At 34.4% G+C, this 19,147-nt stretch overlaps 1 protein-coding gene across 2 annotated transcripts; it reads left to right on the top strand.

The window, feature by feature from the left end:
- Window positions 1–143: 143 nt before the first annotated feature.
- On the top strand, window positions 144–17,717 carry LOC145613333 (kinesin-like protein KIN-7C, mitochondrial). Of its 2 annotated transcripts, none has more exons than XM_081668418.1 (27): window positions 144–490; window positions 582–679; window positions 1,845–1,934; window positions 2,394–2,446; window positions 4,460–4,525; window positions 4,615–4,668; window positions 5,861–5,920; window positions 6,620–6,698; window positions 7,016–7,083; window positions 8,374–8,436; window positions 8,616–8,720; window positions 9,071–9,175; window positions 9,277–9,384; window positions 9,487–9,633; window positions 10,523–10,708; window positions 10,795–10,974; window positions 12,156–12,401; window positions 13,141–13,281; window positions 13,409–13,534; window positions 14,498–14,548; window positions 14,704–14,751; window positions 14,830–15,111; window positions 15,226–15,951; window positions 16,609–16,698; window positions 16,930–16,995; window positions 17,114–17,199; window positions 17,354–17,717. In XM_081668418.1, the coding sequence occupies exons 1-25, from the start codon at window positions 291–293 to the stop codon at window positions 16,948–16,950; spliced, it is 3,393 nt and encodes a 1,130-aa protein (XP_081524544.1). In that variant the 5' UTR covers window positions 144–290; the 3' UTR covers window positions 16,951–16,995; window positions 17,114–17,199; window positions 17,354–17,717. The 2 variants fall into 2 exon arrangements, with proteins under 2 accessions (XP_081524544.1, XP_081524545.1); XM_081668419.1 differs by having other exon boundaries at window positions 17,351–17,717.
- Window positions 17,718–19,147: the final 1,430 nt, after the last annotated feature.

The following is a 19,147-nucleotide window of genomic DNA, read 5'->3' as shown; positions in this document are numbered from 1 at the left end:
ACCAAACAAACAAATCTAGAGATTCTCCAAAAAAAAAATTAAATTAAATTTAACCCCAAATTTTGGAGGGACACTCAAATAAACAATCTAATACTGTTAATAAAACCTTATAATTAAGGCGGCAATGTCAGTGAAGGCACGTGACCTCCACTCCTCCCTCCTTTCTTCCTCCTTCAATTCAATCCAACAATTATAATTTTACACAGTCAAATAAACAGTCTTTTAGAGAGAGAAACTCAAACCAGAAGAGAGAGAAAACTGAAGAACAGTAGCAGCTTCAAGCTGCAACAATGGTGGGAGGAAGCTCTACTTCTTCCAAATCTCCTCGTTCCACGTCACCTTTCCGATCAAAGAAAGGCTCTCCTTCGCCGTTTTCTTCGCCGGCGATTAAGAATGTCGCCGGACGTCCGGCGAGTCCATCGTCGGAGAGAGCTGAGAAAAGTAAACCGAAAGAGAATGTCACTGTTACTGTTCGATTTCGTCCTCTCAGGTTTATGTTTTTGATTTTATTTGTTTTTTTTTGAATTTTTTTTTGGATTTTTTGGTGTGATTTTTGGTTTTGTTGATGATGATGATGGTAGTGCGAGAGAGATGAAGCAAGGAAATGAGATAGCGTGGTATGCGGATGGAGATTGTACTGTTCGGAATGAGGTTAACCCTAACATTGCTTATGCATTTGGTCAGTTCCTTTGCTCTTTTTGATTTTTTATTGATGTATGTAAAATGACATGTATAAAAATGTGTTATGGTAATAATTTCATGAAGATATGGGTTCGCAATAGCACGTTAAATGAATGAGTGAATGGAGGATGAGGATCTTTGTGGACCGTGGATGATCTTTTATGGAATGTTTTTTTGGTTCATGTAGACGATACGGCATACCGTAGTTTTGGGAGTAAGGTTTTGGTATTGTACTATTGTTGTTGTTGTGGATAAATGTGTTATGTTGATGTGATGCAATGATTGAGATTTTATTTTAATGAAAAGTGCATATTTGCCCCAAATAAAGTGTATGTACAAAAAAAAAAAAATAATTTAATGCAAAAGAGGAAAATACCTTTTTATGGAAAGTTTTTGTTTCCTTTTGTGTTTCCAAATCAATCTAGGAAGGGGGAGAGGAAGTTTTTAGTCTCGACTAGTTAGAGATAGGGTTGTGTATGTCTTGATGTATACCAATTTGGCCGCGAGGAGTAAAATTATTGGGTCGTAAATTGTGTTTTGTGTTCACTTGTTAGAGGCTAAGGGATCTATGTCCTATGGTGCCTTCTTGTTTTTATTCTTTAATGCACCCTTTTGGTTTACAATTTTCTTGATTTTATTTAGTTGTTTGTATATCGAGAAAATCTTGAAATCGTGTATTTGATGGAAATTTAAACCAACTATGTGGCTCGGACTCTTCATTTCACCTCAAGTGCCCGCAGGACCCCAACACTCGAACATGAATGACACTTGGACACTTCACTTTTAGTTAAAAATCATGGAGTTTTTTCACAAATAGCCGAGTCGGATGCTTAGACACGTACCCACATCGAATATGGGTACCCGGCACCAAGTAACATAGTAAACCAAATGTGTATTAGTCCTAGTTAAAATACGAAGTATAAAACTTTTTTCATATAATTAAAGCTACCTTGTAGATTTGAATCATTTGCTCTAGTGACTTTATTAATGTTCTATTGTAGTATTGTGTTAATTTATAAGAGGTACTTGGCAGATTTTTTTTTCCTTTTCTTGATGTACTTCCTGAATTTCCATCCTATTTCTCTAATTAAGGTGTATTAAAATGTAGTGCTGGTAAAATTCTGGAATTTGGCTCTCAATTGCTGTAATTATGCTTGATGCAGATAGAGTATTTGGCCCTGCAACAACCACACGTCATGTATACGATATTGCTGCTCATCATGTTGTGAGTGGTGCTATGGAAGGAATAAATGGTAATTACTCGTTCTTTCTAAATGCTGTGAATGTGAGCAAAATTGCCTGTTAGAGCAACCAAATGTTTTTCTTTATCTCTCTCTCTTTTTTTTTTATTTTTGTTTTATTTTATGGCAAAGCAACAAAAGATTGCAATTGCCCTTCCATTGAGGAACCATGGATACGGGATCAGTGTTAGTTATATGCCGTCTCTTCTTGTCTCTTGCTTTCTTCCTGCTCCCAATTCCCTCAACTTCTTTTCCACTCTGTGAAATTGTCCACTTGTTCTGGTTTATAATTTTGAATGTTCATGTTCCTCCTTTGAAATGTTTGAGTCCTGGGGGTCAATGTGAAGTTGCAATTTATGCATTCTGAACAATAATGTATTAGTCCATGATGTGAGTTGAATGCATAGTAGTTGAAATGTGGAAATGTTTCATGTTATGACTCTCAGTTTACAACGGTCTTGCTACATGCAGGCACTATCTTTGCATATGGAGTTACAAGTAGTGGGAAGACGCACACAATGCATGTAAGAGATATTTTCTTAGTTCACTAATTTTACTTCTCAAATCTTAATTGTTTCTTTCTATCACTGTTATGCTTCTTTATTATCATTCTGACAAGGAGCGTATGTTCCAATTTGGGGATCATGAATAACACATTGTAGTTCCTTTAGGATTTTTGGTTAATGTAATGATTCAATGTGATTTGAACTGTTCCAGACATTAGTTTCCAACTGTGAAATTATGTGAATATATCAAAGTGAGTGATCTGTGTTTCAGTGACTCCATAGTATTAAATGTTTCATCATATCGTAGTAGTTAATGAATGAAAATATGATTAAGAGGGGGGTGGGGTGTGCAGATAATAAATATTATACTTTCTATAAAAATGGATAACAAGACATGTCTGGTTCTTTACCCATTCTTTGTCGGTGTTTATTCAAATACGACGATGTGTTGGATTTCTTAGCCCTTAGAAGTGCCTGAGAGAGGTCATTAAGCTACTTTAAAGAATTTATCTCGAGTAGTCAGCCATTTTAAGTGTTGGGTATGTGCTCAATATGGGCATGGCTAGGCAGATATAACAGTTGGTCTCTTGGGTTTAATTAAAATTTGTAGCTGATGTCCTTTACTAGTCTCCTCAGGAGTTTATGTGTTGGTTTATTCACTTCAATCAGGGCCTTCTCTATTATTATAGAGCCTTTTGCAATTAAGACAGATTTGGGCCCTCTACAACTTTGTTCGTAAAGTTTTTAAGTTTGATAGTAATTAGCCAAAGGTAATTAACCACTATGTGAAGAAAAAATAACAATTAAGCTCTCATATAATACTAACCAACAGCCTAAATAATCACTAAAACAAGAAGGGCAGAGAAGTTTAAGGTATATTACCTTTATAGTAATCACCATTGATTGAATACAAGAAATATTAGCTTTTGCAAACAAAATACAGAGTAGTTAATATTACATATCCTAATGCCCTTATGGAATTCATGACATGTTAGGCTAAATATCTAATGTACTGTGATGAAAGGAGTTTGAGATCTGGAATTGTGGGAAAACAGCAAAAGGGAGGTCAGCAATAATTACCATAAATTGTTAACGGAGGTCAATGAAACTAGAGGGCTTTTGGGTTTCTATAGATTAAAAAAAATGTATAGGGGTTTGTGATCGAGGGTCACAGAGATCTTGTCTCAATGTATAGAATACTTCATTTAATGAATTATTACTGAGCCATGCATGATTAGTTGATTACCAGTTGAAAGTTGCTACTTAATGATTCTGTTTTAATAGCTGAGGCTCTTCTATTTTAGGAGGCCCTGGCCTCCCCGGCTGCACCGGCCAAGAGCCAGCCTTGACTTCAAGCTGCTGAGCTGGGAACAGCAGGAAGTGTGGACAAAGATGCTGTTTTATTGTATAAACAATTTTGTGCTCTTCAGCCTTGTGGTGCTAGGGTTAGAGCAAAATATTCAGATGACTTAGGGCACGATTTGTCTTCCATTATATGTAGTTTTGTCTTCGCTAGAATTTCGTTCTTCACCAATTAACCGTTGGAGGAATGAAAACTTCATATACCTGCTGTTTGTAAGGTTACAAGCTGTGTGCATTCCTCTGTGTCTTATTCTTTAGGACACATAAATATAAAAGTTTTTTTTTTCTTTTTAATATATATATATATATATATATATATATATATATATATATATATATTTTTGAATGAGAACAAAATTTTCTTTGAGTTGGGACTTAAATTCCTTAACACAAGAAGTGGACCTGAAAAAACATAAAAATTTCATTTCTCCTATATGAACACAAGGCAACATGCATAACTTTACTCTAGAAAGCCTATAAAATAGAGGGTTTAGATGACTTGTTAGTTGTAGTCAAGGACTTACCTAATTTCCCTAAAAAAAAAGGACTTACCTAATTTGTGGCCATCTTCTAATACACCATCTGATTATGTAATTCTTTGGATTATGTAGTATGATGCTCTTCGAGCTTGCATAAGTTTCTATGTTGACACTCTGATTTTGATTTCAGGGGCTGCAGAAGTCTCCTGGAATCATTCCATTAGCAGTGAAAGATGTCTTTGAAATCATACAGGAGGTACCTCAATATATTACTCATTGACTCTATACTGAAAGCTTTACTCTTTATTTTCTGTATGTAAACTCACCATGTGTCATGCATTTCAGACACCTGGCAGGGAGTTTCTTCTTCGTGTTTCTTATCTGGAAATCTACAATGAGGTTAGCATTTCTCTAATATTCTTTTTGATTGGCTGAATTACTACAAAATCAACCTTGTAAGATACTAGTGTCAGTAACTGTTGAAATAATAACTGGTTGGTCATTTTGATGTTTAATCCTGTAAATATCCTTGGTTGAATGAGTGGATACGAAAAAAATGAGTAATGAAAGGTATACAGATGAATAAGAAATAAGGGGTGTCTTTTATGGTGCTCCCTAAGTCCCTACTACCTGTTTTGATTCAAACATTGCATAATGAAGATATTCAGGAAGCAGTGCGTTGGAATCCATGAAAGAAGTATAAGAAGATACTGTCATATATGCCATTTAGCTTCTTCTTCTTTTTTTTTTTTTTTTTTTTTTTTTTTTTTTTTTTTTTTTTTTTTTTTTTGAGGAAAAATATGCCGGTTAACTTAAAAAACATTCCACCTCCTTCTGGGTTTGCTGTTGACTTTGAAACTCATTTCCATAATATGCTAATATCTCCGAAAGTTACATCCTAGTATTTATTTGAGGAGATTGAACAAAAAATTTGCTGCAATGGAAAAGCATTGGTTGAAGAATCATTATGGTTTTGTTTTTAAAGTTCCCATTGAAAACAATATCTATTCTGTTAATAAGAAGTTCCCTGTTTTGAGCTGTGAGCATCAGCTCTTAATTAAGAATCTGCCCTTTTGCAAGAATTGTTTGATGGGACTGGGAGTCATCATTTAATTGTACTTTCTCAGTTCTTTAGTTTTGCAACATTTTCCTTTTTCGAAAGTTTTAACATACTTGTAACATTACATTTTTTTTTTTTAATCTTATCTGGGTGCCTTTATCCTCATCGCATCTGTCCATTGTTATCTGTCTATTTTTCTCCTCATCACATCATCGGTCTTTGGTCCCATCACATGACTTCTTAAGATGTGTGTCTTCCCCCATGTTGCAATTTAAAAGAAAGGATAAAGCACATAATTCCCTCCAGGTTTTTTTTTTTTTGTTATTTTTTTAAAAAATTTTTTTTAAGTTTTTTTTATAACTTTTAATTTTAATAATTTATGCATCAATTTAATAGTCTAGAAAATCAGATTTTAGGCTTAACATCTCCTTTAATCTAAGGACATTATGTTGGTGCTTTTGTCAACGATTTTGTATCACTACCATTGAACTTGTTAAACTACCTCGTTAATTCTTTATATTGCTCTTTTAGGTTATCAATGATTTGCTGGATCCAGCTGGACAGAGCTTACGAATTCGAGAAGATACTCAGGTACTTGTGCTAATATTGAAGAGTTGAAACTGATTATGTTCCTAGGATCAAAGGGACATGGAACGGTCTACTTTATGAACAAATCTATCTACAGTTAAATGATGTTTTATTATAATGATGTTTTATTTTAATAAATTACAGATACTTACTGCAGGATCAGCATTAGAATTTTGAGAATAGACAAGTGGGAGGATATGTGATAGATTTTTTTGTTGTGGAAGAAATTAATATTTGTTCCCTACTCTATTTTTTTAATGATAGATGAGAATACATTTTAGAGGCTGATGAAAAAATGTGACCAAAGGTTTCAAAAAAAAATGAAGTGACCTATAAAAGGATAAAATCATGACCAAGTATGTTTAATTCCGTTGCCCCAAAAAAAAAAGGAGTACGTTTGACCCCAGAATTAGTACACCGATTGTTATGAAATTCTAAACAGTTTACTTGTCTCCCAGAATCTACTCATTCTAGTATAATACAGAATGAAATATTTATAGCTGATATATTGATTGTATCAAAAACTTATCTTCAATAAATTTCATAATGGGATCATGGATCAACGCAAGTGTCAATAGTAGGGTTCTGATTAAAAAAGAATAAGTGCCAAATTAATAAATTTTTCTATTTGCTCTGGATGTTCAATATGTAGTGTTTCTTCCCATTGTTGTCTTGATGATATGCAGGCTATAACTTTTGCAGGGAACTTACATTGAAGGAATTAAAGATGAAGTTGTACTCTCACCCGCTCATGCATTATCCTTGATTGCTACTGGTGAAGGTACGCTTGAGTTGTATTTCAGTGTCTTCTGTTAAAAGGGTAAACCTAGATTGGTTGCTTTCTGAACGTGTTTGCTCCCTGAGGGCTGTTTCATGCACTTTACATAGGTGTTCTTAATATTAATAATATATGTCCATATGTCCTTTATGTTTGTGGATATTATTCCCCCTAATTTTTATTGCTGCTGTAATGTTGTCAATAGTTGGTCCCCCTAATTTTTATTGCTGCTGTAATGTTGTCAATAGTTGGAATTTTTCAAGATTCACAATCAAGCCCCTAATTAATCATCTGAATGGTTTTATTTCTAATATTTCCAGCGCATAGACATGTTGGCTCCAACAACTTCAATCTACTTAGCAGTCGAAGTCATACTATTTTCACTTTGGTAAGTGTATCTTTTATGCAAATAGGTTTCTGGCATGCATGCTTGGCCGCCTGGTACCATTCTCGATCTCCCAATAGGTATGTGGTTGAGGGGTCGTGCCTTTCAGCAATAAGAGAAAAGTCTGGGTACATCATAGGTCCTCCATACTCTGCCAATGCTAGGATGGTTGGGACCCTTTGTAGATGTATTTGTAGTATGGAGGCGATTTTTTCTTGACAGCAAACAACAATGCAACAACCAAAGAATTCTTATGAAGGTTTAATTTTCCACTTAGGCTTTGTTCAAATCCAAGTAAATAAAGCAAATTTCAGGAAAAATAATTCAGATTAGAGCTTCCAATTTCCAATCAACTTATTAGTGATGCAACTACAAAGTCTTACTTTCTCTATTATATTTAGAAGCAAAGTTACAAGAATCTTAAGCAAACGACAATTGAGTAAACAAATTAACACTATAGTGCTACTTGACTAGGCCTTCCTCTGTTACGTTGTTGCTCATTCCTAGCAGACATTCCTTTGGTTGTGATATTCCCTTCCGTTCTTTGTCTTCTTCATTCTGAATTTTTTCTAATTTGTCCAATTAGACCATAGTAGTAAGTAGTATACTATGTATAAGGTTTGATCTAACAGGGAAAACCCAGAAACGCTTTATTGCAGCGTTTGGAAGTGTATTTATTCACTTAGTGACTTTGTTACAATATACTCCTTTGTTCTTGCTCAGGAGTCAGGACCATATATGATGAAAAAATCCTTCAACATAGATCAATCCCTGCACACTCCTGCAGATTTCTTTTTTCCCCGGAGCTCTGAGTCTTGAGTTCTGAGATGCATTGCAACTTGATGCTGTTGCTAGTGGTGAATGATGTTGAATTTTGTACTCAAATTTAATTATATTAACTTGCTTGGCTCTGTGAAAGTAGGCTGTTGTGTTAAAACTCTGTTTTTCCTTCATGTTCTTGACTCAATATGTCATTAAAGGTAAGGGGGTCAAGGATAGATGACTTGCCGCCATGTACATGTAATCCTGTCAAGGATAGAATTGGAAGTTATAGGCTTATAGCTATAACTCGTAAAATTTTTTTCGCTAAAGATTGTGAAATAAAGCCTTCTACTTTTCACAAACATTGACTACTTATTCAAGGTGGGTTTGTATTGTCCATTGTACAAGTTATTTACCTTGAGTATTGTGGCCATTAAGGAATTATTCTCAGTTTTGAATTTTCTTGCGTAATGTTTTGTTAACATTTCATTTTTATTCATAAGATCATTGACGAAATTGATGGCCTTTCAGACCATAGAAAGCAGTCCACATGGTCAAAGTCAAGGGGAAGAAGACGTATCACTGTCTCAATTGGCAAGTCTTTCCTATATATCATTGTACAATAAGATATGTTAATCAAGTTTTATATCAAGATATCTTAGTCACTTTTTAACCTTTTTTCCCTTCTTTTCTCCTTTTTTTTTTTTTTTTTTTTTTTTTTTTTTTCTAAATTTTTTTTTTTTAAAAAAAATAACTTTTCTCTATCTTTACAGCATTTGATTGATCTTGCCGGGTCTGAAAGTTCGAAGATTGAAACAAATGGATTACGTAGAAAAGAAGGCTCATACATAAATAAAAGTTTGCTAACTCTTGGCACTGTAAGTGGTTTCTTTGCCTTTAAGAAGCAATATATTTAAGTAATCATCCAAATGACTGGTTTAATTGATCATTGATTTGTTGTCTGATGGGAATTGGGAAACCTACCCATGCTGGGAACTTAATGAGACTCTTTCCATGCAAGTCACAAGGTGTGGAACATAGATAGAGAACTCTAGTGGACATCCTGTAATTATTCTTCATACGTAATACTGTATGTTTTTTCTGGTTTGACATGACAAGTTCAGATCTAATGGTTTTTCTTACATGGTTGCTTGTGATATGTTGTCAATGATTATTATTTGATATTATAGTTTTAATTTTTGTGAATAAATCTTTTGTATCATTGCAGGTAATCTCTAAGCTAACTGATGGTAAGGCAACTCATATTCCTTACCGTGATTCAAAGCTCACCCGTTTGTTGCAGTCCTCTCTCAGTGGCCATGGACGAATCTCAGTGAGTTAATTTCAAAATCACTAAGTGTTGAGGATGCTTTCACTCAAAAATTGATTTTCTTATTTTGTTGATAATTGTTCCTGTGCTTAATCTTATTGTAGCTTATCTGCAATGTGACTCCTGCCTCTGGCCACAGTGAAGAAACTCACAATACTTTGAAGTTTGCGCACAGGAGTAAGCATGTAGAAATTAAGGCTGCTCAAAATAAGGTAACTTTAGGAGAGCTTCTGTTCTGTCTTTCTTACATGCTGTCATGAAAATATTGCCACATTATTAATGCTTGTTTGTCATTGACTTTTTATATCTGGTAGATATTGGATGAAAAGTCCCTCATTAAGAAGTACCAAAAAGAAATTTTAAGTCTAAAGCAAGAGCTTCAGACACTAAAGCATGGCATACCAGAGGATACATGTGTGAATGTGACAACACCAGAAGATTTGGTTAGCCTAAAGCTGCAGGTACATGCGACTGGACTTATGTATGCTAAACAGTTTAACAAGGATTTTGTACTAATTAATGACCTTTTTTATCACTCAAAAATTAAGGTCAAAGAACTGGTTCCCATACATCAGTCCCTTGTGTATATTTGTGCTCTTCCCCTGCTTTCTTTTGGTCATCACATAACTTTCACGTTATTTTGGTTTATGCTTCTAAAGATATTATCTATTCTGTAACTCCTTAAGACTTATGGTTCTTTGTATACTTCAGTGTGCTTAATCTTATCTCTTAAGTCACAATTCTCTCTTTTATAGTTCTATGCGTGTTTTTGTTTAGTCAACTTTGGAAACCTTCTTTCCATATAGACAATCATGATGGTGTTAATCTACTCCTAAAATAGAAAAAAACTTAGACGGATGCAATGTTTATGTTTATAAATTATGATTGAGGCTAGAGTATTTATTTAGCATGAGGAATTTTGCCAATCAATTCGGAACCCTTAGAGCTTCAATATTCACCTACCAAAATATCAAAATTTTTTATTTGTTTAACTCAATTCTTTCTTTTCCTCTCATGGATAGTGATGATATTAGCTCTGTCACATTTGCTGATATCTCATTTGGAGTGCAATTTTAGAGTTTCTAAATTATAGTTGTATGCTAACTGAATCAAACTTAAAGATGTTCATGCTGTACGCATATACAGGTTTGACAACAGTTAGTCATTAGTTGCATGATTGGTTTGTTTGGGGGGGAGAGGGGGGGGGGCAATTTTGTGTATGCGTTTTTATATAGTGAAAGTGTTGTATATATGCAGAAAAGTATGGGAAATCGTGTTTTATGCTTTCTTTCGAATAATATCCCCATGTCTTCTAACTTTCTCCCCTCTCCTATAAAAATGTTTCTAAAGCTGGAAGCAGGCCAGGCTCAGTTGCAGTCTAGCACAGAGGAGGAGGAGCAAGCTAAAGCAGCTCTTACAGGAAGAATTCAACGGCTCACAAAATTAATTTTGGTTTCAACAAGAAATACTCCGGGAACAACACATGTCCCTCAAAAGTCTGTCTATACAAGAAGGCATTCCTTTGGTGAAGAGGAGGTGCTCTATTCAGAACTAAACTTTTCTATTCTAAAGTTCGTTATTTTAACTCTTATTATAATTTGTAAGTCTTGAACTGGATGCAGCTTGCACATTTACCAGATAGGACAAGGGAGAATGCAATTTGTTGCGATGATTCTGGTGGTGGAAGTCTGGATCCCGAGGTTCCGATTGATGGCTGTGCCAATCCAACCGATCTACATGAGCTTGTTAAGGATTACAAGAAGAGTAAAAGAAAAGGAATGCTTGGATGGTTTAAGTCAAGAGTAATTATTTCTCCCGTCTTTTTCTCCTCAGAAATTTCATTTCTTGATTGGCACGGCCACATGAATATGAAAACTATGCTTTTATGTAACTATTGAAATGCTTGCAGAATCTGTTATCTATTGGCATTACAATTTTCTTTCTTTCTTTGCTTCTTCTTCATTCATTTTTAATCTCCTCTTCTAGTCTATTTGGTGTTATCCTCAGTGTTTACTAATGTGCTTAACACTTATGTCTGCCAAGTGCTACTGCTTATTGCAATGTGAAAAATTTAAATTAAATTACCTGCAATTGGATTATTCAATTTGATGAAATTCTGTTTTGTTTAAAGAAACATGATGTCAAAATATAATCTCTGCAATGTTGATTAAGTGATTGTAGGGATGGAAATGGATCTAAGAGTCGACCTAGAACTGTTTGGATCCAAGATCCTAACCCTACCCATTGACACACTAAGCTTCATCAATTTAATTTTTAAATTTTGTATATTTAGTAGAATATTATATTTAGCTTTTCGAAATACAGCACTTAAACTTGCAAGGTTGAACATATATTGTGCCTGAGTACTCCTTATCAACTGCTGTCACTCTAGAGTGTTAATGTTATTCTTAAATGAGTGTTAATATTATTCTGTAATCATCTCACACTATTTACTTCTATGCTCCATAGCCTCCATCACTCTTAAGATTCCAACATTAACTTTGTTTTTGATAGTTTGCAAAATATTGAGACCCATTGATAGTAGATGGGTACTACACTACTACCTTAAGAGGTTAAAAGTATTACTCATAGAATTTAGGACATTTCATCTTTCAAAGTATCCTAACATTTTTTAACACATTCACAGTTGCTGCTTAGATTTATATATGATTTTGTTTAAAAAAATTCAGAAAAGAAATTAACAACGTGCATACAAATGGAAATCAAGATTCTTAATTTGAAGAAGATTTCCCTTTAAAGTTTTTTCTGTTTCTTTGTTCCACATGCACCAACATGTTTCCTTAGGGGACCAACTTCTGCACTACAATGATTCAATGCTTCATATTTCTTTGTAAGACATTGGCACTGCACATTGTAACCCTTGTGGGAATAAACCAACATGAATGGCTCTTAAATTTTTTTGGATATATTTATTGTTGGATTCTATTATTTTTCACCAATAACTCCATGCATTTTTGTGCAGAAGCCTGAGCTTGTTGGCGGATTGTCTCCAGTTGCCACTGATGATGGTCAGAGTTCAACTAGTGGATCTCCTGCAACTGCTTCCAGATCCTCACAAAATAGAGTAATGGCTTCTGATGTAAAAGAAAAACAGAGGAAATTAGTCAATAGGAAGCAGGGTGATCTTCCAGCTACAAACTCGGCTCCAGAAAAGGGCCAAACTGATGAAATCCTTAGTACTGGAATTGGGCTTTCTCATATAAACCTGGTGAGAAATCATCTAGTTCTTTAAAGTACTATTCAGTCAGACACTTATAGTAGATCAAAATAATCTGTGTTGCTTGTTCTTGTGTACTTGTTTACTACTGATTTTGTTGGCTTTGTTTGTCCTAATTAATTGTAGAACACATTAACAGATTATTTATTTATTTTTTTAGAAACACCGTAACAAATTTGAATTATCATTTTGGTATGGTGGTAAAAAGAGCTTAAACATCCACATTACCTTTTGGGGTTCAAGGATCTTAACCTTTTGGTTTTTAATGCCTAAAGTCCTTTTTGGGGATTTTTTTTGGGGTGGATGCCGGATGGATGTTTTAGCCCTTGTATAATTACTTACCACTAACACCTACTTCCAGTTATCTGCATGTTTACAGTCTATTCAAAGCTTTGTGAAACTGCCTTTGTATTATACTAAGTGTAAATTATCATCAGCTTGAGTTGTAATAAAATTACTTTTGCTGACTCACTCAGTATTGGCCTAATAGACATTTTTGGGCTTTACCTTTCATCGTGCCATTCCTTCTGTGGCTTTGTTGATAATTTTAGTACCAAGAGTTTATTGATTGTCGATTAGCATAAGTACAAGTATCATGTCCATTGTTAAAATACTGATTCAGAAGAAATTGTTTTTCTCAAAAAGAATATGTAGATAAAATAAATGCTCTTCCTTCACATTTAATTTCTTGGTTTGTACTGGACCAAAATTCTAAATATGCATTTTGCAGACTGGAACAACAATTACTGATCAGCTGGATGTTCTTCAAGAGCAAGTAAAATTGCTTGCTGGAGAGGTTGCACAGTGTACCTACTCTCTCAAAAGACTATCAGGGGAAGCGATTAACAGCCCAGAAAATTCTCGTGATGAGGTATAGTTTGTGATCTCCAGCACCAGCCAGATCAGGGTTTAAATCTTAAACAATAAAAAGAATGACGGTTGTAATGTTGTATTCATATCTTATTGGTATGTGATTAATAAATGTATATAAATTACAGGAACAAATACGGAAGTTGAAGAATGAAATCACTGAAAAAAAGCTGCAAATACATCAGCTGGAGCAATGCATAATAGTATCACTGGAAGCGGCTCCACAAAGTGTGCCTAGGTCTGAGCTGTCTCAGGTATTAACTATACTTCCTTCGTTCTCTTTTACTTGCAATGGTTGACTTTCACTTTTGCCAATGCATAACTTTAACTACTAAATTCTTATTATTAAGTAATTGTTGTTAGTTTGAAAATATACAGTGAGACGAGTCTAACAAGATCCCACTTGACTATTCCTTACCTTACATATCAACCACCAAGGATGGTCTAACAGAAATTGTCAATAGTGGCAAATGTCAACAATTTGCTAGTAATACAGAACGAGTATAGTTATATGCCTTCTTATTAAAAATATTTCACAAAGGACTGATATGACCCATAAATTTTAATTAAAGGAAGACTGATGTATTTTCTCAAAACATAGTAAGAAATCAAGTGGTATGGTCCAACCAAATCATCAATTTACTGCCTCTCACAAGGCTATTAGCTGTAGCGATGTATAAAGGAACAAATACTTATATCCTTACACCTGTTCACATCCTAGATTAGAGAATCAGCAATTCATGCACTTGACAACTGAGTGTTGAGTCTGTCCAGTGGCTGCCTAGCTGTGAAGTATTAGATCAAAACGAATCATAAGAAGTTATGATATGCATTTTTTTTTGCTCTTTTTCTATCTTTTCTAGTAAACACGCATTAGTTCTAAGGGGTTGTAGCTGCCAATCTTCTAGTCATGAATAATTAATTAGGGTAATGCCACTCGTGTAACTTGTCTATTAACTTGACTATACCTTGACTACGGGTTGGCATTATAATCAATTATGATGAACCTGCTGCTGTGTGCTTAAGAGCTACACTGTCAATTGTCAAATATGTATGCCAATTGGTACTTTAACCTGATACCCTGGTTTACAAAAAGAGAGTACATGATCAAATTTTGAGTATATGGCTGTTCTTTTTTATTTTATTTTATTTACTTATTTATTTTTGTCGATGGAGCTAATACTTTCACAAATTCACATAATTGCTTTCTGATCTAGGCTTTAGCTAAGATTGCTACTCAGCTGACTGAGAAAACTTTTGAACTTGAGGTTGGTTTGATTCATCTAGTTTTATATTTTTAATCATTCTATAACTTTTTTATTTATTTATTATTAAAGGTCCCCCTTTTCTTCTCTCCTTTAAGGAAAGTAACAATAAACTATAATGATAATTTATTGATGATTTTCTGTGGTTGTTTGCTCAGATCAATTCAGTGGATAAAAGGATTCTTCGGGAACAGTTACAAGTGAAGGTAATTATCGCATAATTTTCTATACTCTTTCTGCAAATCTAATTTGATAGCCTGCTGAGCAATCTCCATAATTTTTAGATCTCAGAGAATGCTGAGATGCAAGAAGCCATCCTTCTACTAAGACAGCAACCTAGCACATCGTCAGATATTTGCTCTATCTATCCTGAAGGACATAATCAGTCTGCTATGCTCAATGCTGCTGCTTTAGATTCTAATCCTATCAATTTAGATGAGAAAAACAAAGGAGGGAAGGATTCACCTCTTGATGCAACTACACCTACTAGTGTGATAAGTTTGAATCGGTTCTTTGGTCAGGATGATTCAAAAGATTGCAAGAATGCTACAAACTCAAATTTCCAGGTAAGTATGCTGGTTACTGTTTCTGTTTTTTGAATTCATAAGCCCATCACCAAAAACAAAGTATGCTATTAATATTGTTTAGATGGTCACTTAGATTGTTGTTTTGCTTCTTAGATTTCCAATATTGAGAATCTCAAGCAAGAGAATGCAAGATTAGTTGAAGAAAAATTTGGACTGGAAATTCATAGCCAAAAGCTGGCAGAAGAGGCTTCATATGCAAAAGAACTGGCTGCAGCTGCAGCAATTGAGCTTCAACATTTGACAGAAGAAGTTACCAGGTTGTCATATCAGAATGCGGAGCTGATTGGTGAGCTGGGTTCCACAAAAGAGGTCAATTCTGGATCTGGTTGCTGTCAACCTTTGGCTGATGTGAATAAGAACAGTAATAGTTATGCTGACATTGATGCAAGCTCAAGGAAACTAGAATATGAACAGTTGGTTGAGTACTTGCAGAATGAGCTTCATACCAGATATCAAAGAGAAACCATGCTAGAAGCTGCTCTGTCTGAGAAAGAGCAAGTAGAGCGTGAGCTGGATAAACAGCTTAGCGAGGCAAAGAGGCACAAAGAAGTTTTAGAGAGTGACTTAGAAAATTTGTGGGTTCTCATAGAAAACATGAGGAAATCTGGCATAGAAACTGATGATGTCTTATCTCACAGGATTGGTACATCTAATTATAGATCAGCCGAGGTTCCTGTTGGAATTTCCTCAAAGGGCAGCGTATTATCAGCAGGAAGTCAATTATCTAGAAATTTGGACAAGATAAGCTCAGCTGGTGCCAGCAATTTGAAAGAAATAGAAAGGTCAAAAGAGCTAGAGAAGCTTATTTCAAGACTGAAGGCATGTAAACAATGACTAGATTCTTAAAGATTATTTGATCTTAATTTGAACTGACCTTGAATGTGATGTATTTAAAAAAATCCATATGCTTAATCACATCAATATTCTCTCTGTGTATATACTTTTGTCAGAAATTGCATATTCAAAATCTTTTTCCCAATCTTTTAAAAGTGCCTTTGGACTTTTGTATCTTGATGAACTTTGTTACTCCCTAATAGGCCTTGTGATTGTTCAATATTTGCATTTTGTTCTCGGTATGATCCAGTTTATTCTCTCATAAGTCTTACCTCCTTATCTCCAGCTATTATAGTTTCTGCACTACATTATTGTATTCTTTGATTAGATATACTAGAAACTTGTCCCAAAATCTTGACATTGCATCACTTTGTTGCTTCAGTGCATCATATTTGCTATCTAGATGCATATTGTCCTTTTAGTATGTACGTCGTGCAGGTTGAAGGGTTGTGCATTGTATTTTCCTTTCCTATCAAGCACCTTGTACTATCTGCTGTAGGATATCTTATACTGTTAACTAATATCTTGATTTGGTACATGTTTTTAGCCATCAAATGCACTGCAAGTAAGTGCTAATGACTAGTACTCTTTTTTTTACCCAAGTGATTTTTAATATTATTTTTTTTTTTTTTTTTAAACTAGGGTGAAGACTTTTCTGGCCTTGATATGGCTACTCTTGAAGAACTGCAGAATGTTCATGTAGAGGCTATAACTAAGATATGCCAAGCAAAGGTGAGAAGTTTTATCCTTGCGTAACATTGAGATGAGAATCTACATAGAGTGGCATTTCTAAAATTAGCTTAAAATTTTAAGCTGATGAAGGCTGTTTGTCAAGACAGAAACTAGCATTTCTCCCATGAATATTTATGTGACAGAAGAACCCGAGACTTTGCACTTGGCTTCAATTGCGTTTTTGACGCTTGTAATTTGACATCGTTTTTACTTTTTGATGGTATATTGCAGTGCGCTAATCATATATTGTAGCAGGCCAACAGATACCCCTTCAAATGGAAGCTCTCTGAATTTGCGGTTTGTTTCTACTTTCTTCTAGAATCAGAAGTCTTTATTTGCATGAATTATGATGATCAAGGATGTTGCGTTTAATGCCGGTTCACCGTAAATTATTGATGCCTTGGTGCTTGTATAGGTAGGGGTGTACTGGTGTAGTGGTTTGGTAAAAATGCAACGTCATCAGAGAAATTTGAAGTTCAAATTTCAAATACAGAGTGGCAGGTAATGTTTCTGATGCGAAGTTAATTCTTTGAGTATATGTTTATTAGAAGGTTCTCTTAGGTTGTGAATTATTCTGTATGGGATGTACTTTTCTTCATCTGCAGTCATTCTGTTATGACTCGATTTTGATTTCTTCTCTCTATTGATCCAGCAGGATCTTTTGGACAGTATATACACGTCATGATAGCTATTCCGCATTCTGAGATTTACCACTATTACCAGGGGCTTAACCAGCATAATGTACGTATACTAATTTCTTTTGGCAAACATGCAAATTTTGTACAGTCTCAATCCCCAAGAAACGTATGGCTTCTTGTAAGTGATTGACATATCTTGGGACTTGCTGACCATTTATTTTTTTGCGAGAGCATCAATACATGTTATTATCTGTTGAGGTGTATTTGTAATAATCTTGTGGCTTACTGATGTCTGGAGTAAAGTATTGAACTAAACATTGATCAATGTAAATGTATATTTATAAACTTCGTATTTTCCAAAATGAAATTTGGTTATTGTAACCTGTAAACTCCTCAGTAGTTGCTTACTTTGTTATCTCATCTGTAATCCTTTCCAAGATATTATTCTGAGGAACTCATTTGGTCAGCCACTTATTTGATTAATGTCTATCTGCATATATTTTCGGCTGTTAGTTGTCTCTGTGTAGCAAACTAGCAAATCTGTTGCTGTGAAATGCCACCATAATTTGGCCATTCTTTCTTTTTCTTATTCTGTTTCTAACTCCTTATTTGATTATTAAATACGCATTTTGGCCCTATACCTCAATCCTCTTTAAAGAAGGATTCACACCAGCCAAGGCCGATGTCCCCTGCCACCAACTGATGTTCGGCTATTGTTCGCCTGTAAGTCATTTGTGGCGTTGTGGCATAAACATTAAAATATGTAATTGTGCATGAGCTGTGCTGTCCATGACTCAAGATGGTTTATAGCGCAATAACCAGTAGTAGACCTCTTGGTATCCGGAGTTCCGGACATCCACTCCAATCTGTCTTGATGTGAAATTGCAGATTATTCGAATTTGATCTAATAATTCAAAAAATACTTGGTATATATACAAAGTGTTTTGTTACCTAGAATGTAACCAAGGTAGATCTGTATTGAGAAAGTCTAATTGGTCGTTGGTGAAAATGTCAATTTTTTAAATTAAATTTAATAATTTATTATTTGAGATAGGGGTCATGTAGTGGCTAGTTCTAATGCAACAGCCAAAATGCCAAAATACGGCTGTGTTATTGGTATCCATGATCATAGCATTTCGGCCTGCAACCTTATTAGATAACACCATCAACACCTGCATTCATCTAGTTGTACATCTTTCTCTTAATCATTTTGATCATCATTTATTAATAAATTGATTATGAATTATTTGATACTTTCTTTCACAGACAAATATTCATATTCTATGAAAAACATAGTTAAGTAGTCGCATAATATGCGATAGAGTGAATATGTCAACACAATTGTTTTTTTTTTTTTTTTTTTTTTTTTGTTTTGTTTTTTGTTTTTTTTTTTTTTTTTTTAATAAAAAAAATTAAAAAAAATTATTTTTTTAATATATATTTAAATATTATTCTTTCTGTCCCATAATTCCTTACCTAATTTTGCACCATTTATGTGGTATTGTGGTTACTTTGATGCATATTTTTCACTACTGTGTATGGAGTAATATATAAGTAAGGAACTACTGTAGTTATGGATTATTGTTGGATTAATTGTAAATTTGTAGTGAGTATTTCCAAAATATCATATTGCTGTAGTTTTTGCTAATACATAAATTACAAGCTTAAGGGCTTGTTCACATTTACTGAACTGAAGTGAGTCGAACTGAACTGATTGGAGCTGAACTCAACTGAACTGAATAAATATAAAATGGATATTTTATTAGAGAAGGAAATTAAGAGCTGAACTGAACTGAACTGAAATTAAGCTA

This window comes from Chenopodium album, chromosome 25 (assembly GCF_948465745.1).
Source record: "Chenopodium album chromosome 25, dcCheAlbu1.1, whole genome shotgun sequence".
NCBI classification, from domain to species: domain Eukaryota; kingdom Viridiplantae; phylum Streptophyta; class Magnoliopsida; order Caryophyllales; family Amaranthaceae; genus Chenopodium; species Chenopodium album.
This window is presented reverse-complemented; position numbering and strand designations above follow the sequence as displayed.

Coding starts and splice junctions, on each gene's coding strand:
- LOC145613333 (XM_081668418.1), top strand. CDS start 291: ATGGTGGGAGGAAGCTCTACTTCTTCCAAATCTCCTCGTTCCACGTCA. Junction 5,921..6,619: donor GAATTCGAGAAGATACTCAG/GTACTTGTGCTA, acceptor TAACTTTTGCAG/GGAACTTACATTGAAGGAAT. Junction 8,721..9,070: donor GTTTGCTAACTCTTGGCACT/GTAAGTGGTTTC, acceptor GTATCATTGCAG/GTAATCTCTAAGCTAACTGA.